The sequence below is a fragment of the Chaetura pelagica genome, unplaced genomic scaffold (assembly GCF_000747805.2).
Source record: "Chaetura pelagica isolate M959 unplaced genomic scaffold, ChaPel_1.0 scaffold275, whole genome shotgun sequence".
In the NCBI taxonomy this organism is placed as follows: Eukaryota; Metazoa; Chordata; class Aves; order Apodiformes; family Apodidae; genus Chaetura; species Chaetura pelagica.
Window position 1 is genome coordinate 8,430,992 of NW_009953486.1, and position 5,592 is coordinate 8,436,583.

Consider the following 5,592-nt stretch of genomic DNA (forward strand, 5'->3'; position numbering starts at 1 on the left):
TCAGCAGGATATTGACTCCTCTAGAAAGGTTTGGGGAGTGAGTGGAATGTTAGTAGGATGGTTATGTTGTAATTTATGGGGCTCAGGAGGAGGGGTGAATTAATCAAAGAACATATAACAGTAAGAGGAAGAAAAGTTGTAGAAGGTACCAGAAGACCACACGCATTTTTGTACACGCAAACCTTGCCCACGAAAGCAACACAGCCCCTGTGTTCAAAAGCAAGGAACCAAACATGCAGGTGAGATGTACCTCTGGGCTTGTTCAGCACAGGGCTTGGGTGATGAGGCAAGAGGGCTGCTGGGCCTGGACACTGTGGGAAATAGCAGCCCGTGAGCTAGCACCCATCCTGCCTCCAACAGGACAGGGTATTCATCTGCATTAGCTCTTACCTCAGACTCCGGGCTCTTACAAAGGGTGTCAATATTAATGTGTGCTGGGTGCTTGACACATTCCTCCTGCACTGCTGTCCCCTTTGGAAAGCATCAAGTATTTCAAAGAACTAGAAAATGGTATGCCCTGCTCACAAATGAACTGCCTGGATGGAAAGCATTTTCAGCAAAGGTTGTGCTTTAATTTCTGCATATAAAGCCATTAATTTCTTAAATGACAGGAGATATGAACCATAAAAGTAACGGATATCAAAGGAAGGACATGCTTCCTGCCTGGCTCCTCTGATCCTCTGAGGATCCAAAGGACAGGCTATCAGCAAGTCCCAAGATCTAAGGCACTGCGGTGAGAACAGTCTCCACGCAGAGGTCACCAGTGAAAGGCCATGGAAAAGGAGGGCACAGCCTGTTCCTCAGGGCGATGCTGCAGGCATGTCACTGGTTTCACGTGCTGTTGGTGTGCTCCATTCTCTGGTACTGGGCGTGTGTGCAGCTCGCTCCTCTTCCATGTCTCTGCTTAAATGCTTTTCCTTCCCACACCCTGCCAGGCAACAGTGAGATCAGCTGCTGCTGGCAGGGACCAGGAGCTAGGCAGGGGTTTACAGCAGTTACCCTTCCCCAGCCACCCCCAGGGGGTGTGGGCTCCCTCCCCTCAGCACTGTGGTCTTCTGGCTGCACAACCTCCCTCTGCTCCAGTGCTGCTCACTCTGCCACCTCTTTCACCACCAGAACTACACACACACCTCTGCCCCAGAGGAGAAGAGTCAATCTAGGATTATTTTAAGGACCTCACTGTCCTGACCTGCCTGTGCCATGCTCTGGTCCTGCTCTCCTCCCCTCACCCTCTGGACTTATTTTATTTATTTATTTTTTAGCCCTTTTCCCCCCTGGTGTCCTGGTGCCCTCCAGCAGCATGGCTTCAAGACCCAGGGCAGTGACCTGCTGGTGGACCACACTGCAGCTCTCACACCCTGTCCCACAGCCCTGCACCAACCTGAGGTAATCTTAGCAGTACTGACCAGACCTGGCAACAGCCCTGAGCTGCCAAGTGCCAAAGACCTGAGGGCCTGCTGGTGGGAAGCACCCAAAGCCACCACTCAGGGTGGTACAACAGCACACGTACCGTTTCCTGGAGAACTGCTGGTCTATTTCCTCTAAGGATTGTCCTTTTGTTTCCGGTACAAAGAGGTAAATGAACACAACAGACATCACTCCCACCAGTCCATAGAAAAGAAACACCCAAGAGAAACCAATGGCATCTGCAGAGAGATTCAAGTGCACGAAGGGTCCATTGGAGGTAGGTGACATTGCGGGATACGAAGGAGAAGGCAGCCAAGCTCCAGGGCCCAGCAGTGCCCACTGAGTGTCTCAGTTTAGAGCTCTAATTGAGAGCTAAGCAAGAAACACTGGAAAGCTACAAACTCCGTGTTTCCCTCATATTGCAGCACTGTAGCACAGCCCAGTGGGCAATGGATTTTTAAAAAACAGGCAGTGCAGGGGCTCAGACTGCTGGTGCCTGGTTTTTCTGCTCTCAGCATCATCAGGGTCCCACCTCTCCCAGTGTCAAGAGCTCAGAGTTCAAAACATGACTTAATCTCCAAATGGCTTGTGGTGACCACCCTCCCATACCACCTGAGGGCGTTGAAGAGATAGGGGATGGCCACTTACCAATAAGGTCCAGGAATGTAAGGCTGATCAGTAAATAAGCAGCCCAGTTAAAGCTGCTGCAGAATGCAAAGGCTCTTCCTCTTATCCCAGCAGGGTAGATCTCACTGAGGACCAGCCAGGTCACTGCACAGATTACAGAGAGCAGAAAGAGTTGTAGGGGTTAAAGCTTCCTTCATAACAGAGCAGAAGACCCTCAGTCCCTTTGTTCTCAGCCCTCTCTTTCCTTTTCACAGGGTGTGAGGAAAATCAGGAAGTGTTTCTGGGATGCTCTGATTTTGCAATGAGCATGACAGAAAAAAAAACCCCAAAACATTGCAAAGGTAGTAATGGGATGGAAGAGAAAGTTATTCTAGTGCTGTACCACCCTATAGCTGACAGCTGCAGTGCTAGGAACTGATTCAGTGGGCAGAAGGGGGATGTATTTCCAGTTCCCAGACACTGAGCTGCTTGGAAAGCAGATGCATAATGAACATTCCAAGCAGACTGCAAAACCAGCCCTAGCTTTATTCTCTGGGTTAGTGCAAGGATGTATAAACACCATACTTACTTGGCCCAAATCCAATTGAGAAGGCACTCATGAAAGCCATCATGCTCAGCAGTGTCATCCAATTTAGAACCAGGTGTTCTGTCCAGGGAGCACCACTTAAAGAAAGGCCTGTGCTTGCCACTATCTCTTCTTTGGACTGAACTACCAAGCTTCTTTTCTGAGCGAGGGAAGCATCAGGAACAACCTCTTTGCTTTGAGTATCAACAAAAAAACTTGCCAGGCTCCTCATGGCAGCGAAATCAGGGCCTGCCTGACTTCTGCCCACCACTGGTGGGATGGATGGCACAGCAGGCTGGGAGAGTAAGGGCAGCGGGGGGCGTTGGGATGCACTGGGGTCTGCAGCTGCCTTGCAGTCCCTGTCCAGGGCCAGGGGAACAACGCGGCTGGTGAGGCCGATGATGGTGACCGAGATGGCCATCACCACACAGCCAACCATGAGCAGCACCCTCCTGCCAGCCCTGTCTGCAAAAGCCATTGCGATGAGTGTGGCCACCACCTTTATTGCCCCCAGCCCAACAGAGGCCAGGATGGCTGAGGAGTTGCTCTGGAACCCCACTGAGTGGAAGATTTTGGAGGCATAGCCCAGCACATTGGGCTGCCCAGTGAACTGCTGGAAGAGCACCAGTCCCAGGCCCACCAGAGTCCGCCTTCTCATGTTGTCTCTGCTCCTAAAAAGATCAAGAAATGAGTAACTTTTCTCCTTATAGGGCTCTCGTTTTGCCTTCTCTCTGTCCTCAGTGCTCTGCAACTGAATGAGGCCCTTCTGGCAGTCTGCGTCCCATGAGCTTAATTTGACAGGGTTGACTGGGAGAAAGAGGATGGTGAGGAACTGCATGGCTGCTGGGACAATGGCCAGCCCAAACATGTACCTCCATCCCTCTTTCAGGTCTGCAAAGATGTAATTCATTGCATAGGACACCAGGATGCCAACAGTGATGCCTACTTCATAGAGAGACACCAGCAGCCCTCGCTGATGAGCAGCCACCATTTCTGAGACATAGATGCAGCAGGCCATGGATGAGACTGAGATAGCAAAGCCTGCTGTCATGCGCCCAACGATCAGCACAGTAAATGACTTTGCCAATGTGAGAATTAGGCTGCCAACCAACAGGACCAAGTTGCTGACCAGGATTGCTTTCCTCCGTCCATGGCGGTCAATGAGGATCCCCCCAATCAGGGAGGCAAGCAGAGCTCCAATAAGGAGAGCACTCACAAGGATTTCTTGCTTGAAGCAGCTGAGGTGAAAGTCTATCTGCAATTGCAGCAGTGCACCAGAGATAATCCCCAGTTCATATCCAAATATCAGCCCACCCAGGAAAGAGACTGTTGCAGACAAGACGAGGACCAGCACTGCACGACCTGCAAAACGAGCAAGCAACACTAGGTTCAGTTTTCTGGTGTTAGCAGGTAAGCTATCAGCAGGTAAAAATTGAGAAATGCTCCCTTGGGACACTCAAAGTTTTCCATCTACAAAGCCATGATGCTGAATTTCCCCCAAAAGGCACTAGGTCATGTGTAAAGGCACTTGCAGATATTCACACAACGTACCAGGCCTGCAGACACTTTCACTAACTGCAGGAACACTCATTTGGGCTGCAGAACTGTCAAAACAGACTTTGTAACAAAGTTTAGACTTGTATTGAAGAGGAGGACTATTAATCTTGCATGATAACTCTAAGCATGACTTTGTGGGGTGCTCCTGATTTCTTTCTCTCTCCTTCCACAGCACTTGGAAGCCAAGACCCCCCAGCCAGACACAACCTTCTCAGGCTGGTCCAGGGCTACAGAAGCATCATCAAGAGCTGAAGAGCTCACTGTTGCTTGCCCCAAATACACAGTGATTCTCTGACCTTGTCCTTCCCACACAGCTATGTATGGAAGTTTAGCAAGCATGTAAGTTTAGCTAAAATAAAAACCCCCCAAACAACAGCAAAAGCAACCCAAACCCAAATCAACCACCTCACCCTAAGCAACCCAAAAAACCCAAGGTGCTTGGCTGCACAGGCTCCTCACCCTGGGGAGAGGATGAAAGGGTGACCATGTGTGAACCATTAGTCATGGTACAGCAGGGGGGATTGTTCATGGTGTGAGAGCCAGTGCTGAGGTAGGGACCTCTGGGAACAGCAGTGACAGTGACCTCCCCCCTGTCACAGCTTTGAAGGCAGAGATGCAGTGTGTTAGCTCAGAAGCTTGTGCCAGTTTCCAGCATATAACACTACCCCAATTCTCATAGTGACTTTGTTTAATCAGAAATAGAGTTTTGGTAGACTATACAGAAAAATGTGAACACAATCACAAGACACTGGAAAACTCTCCTCATCCTGCCTAGGGGCTTTTTTTCCCCTCACATGCTGTGCTTATCAGGAAGTGTCTGTATTTGGCCTTTAACTGCAGCCAGCAATAAAGGTTATTTCTCACTGAAGCCTATATACTTACTTCTCTATTGCTTCTGTGTCTCATTTGTGTTACTTATGCCATCCCAGCTCCATGCCAGTCCCTCCCACCGTGCCCTGGGTGCCTGTGCTGCTTCTGTCACTCCTTCTGCATGTGTTATGCAGGTAATTAGGAAAAAAAAATATTTGTTCACTGGGAACAAAAGGCTTTGCATAAAGTGCCCATGCCAGTAGATTCAAGCCACACACCCAATTAGACACAAGCTGCCCCACTGCAAGTCCCACAGCTGCTTCCATCAGGTTTTGCTCTATTTCTTGCTCACTCCACGAGCAGAAATAGTTTGTGAACTTTGACGGAAACCCGGCTCTGTATGTGAGCCAATTCTGACGTGTCCGGGGAACGAGGGGACTCTACATGAGGACAGAAGGTTTGGTGCCAGGCGCTCCCGGGGCTGCGCTCCCGGGCAGCGACCCCCGCTGCTGCCCTGCCTGACCGGGGGGGCTTCGGAACCGCTCAAGCCTCTCTTTGACCCCACGGGGGGTCGGGCAGCTGCCTCCAGCACCCCTGTGGGCTCCCCCCGGCTGAGCCCCTCCCGG

General features: G+C 50.6%; 1 protein-coding gene across 1 annotated transcript in view; it reads right to left on the bottom strand.

Moving 5' to 3' along the window:
• Positions 1-831: 831 nt before the first annotated feature.
• SLC2A10 (solute carrier family 2 (facilitated glucose transporter), member 10) overlaps positions 832-5,592 on the bottom strand; it is a gene marked incomplete at its 5' end in the record, with an annotated part of 6,136 nt that continues 1,375 nt past the window's right edge. Inside the window, 4 exons of the mRNA XM_009998772.1 lie at positions 832-928; positions 1,511-1,646; positions 2,056-2,178; positions 2,603-3,961. Of these exons, the coding sequence (XP_009997074.1) occupies positions 832-928; positions 1,511-1,646; positions 2,056-2,178; positions 2,603-3,961 (1,715 nt within the window). The remainder of the gene's footprint in view (positions 929-1,510; positions 1,647-2,055; positions 2,179-2,602; positions 3,962-5,592) is intronic.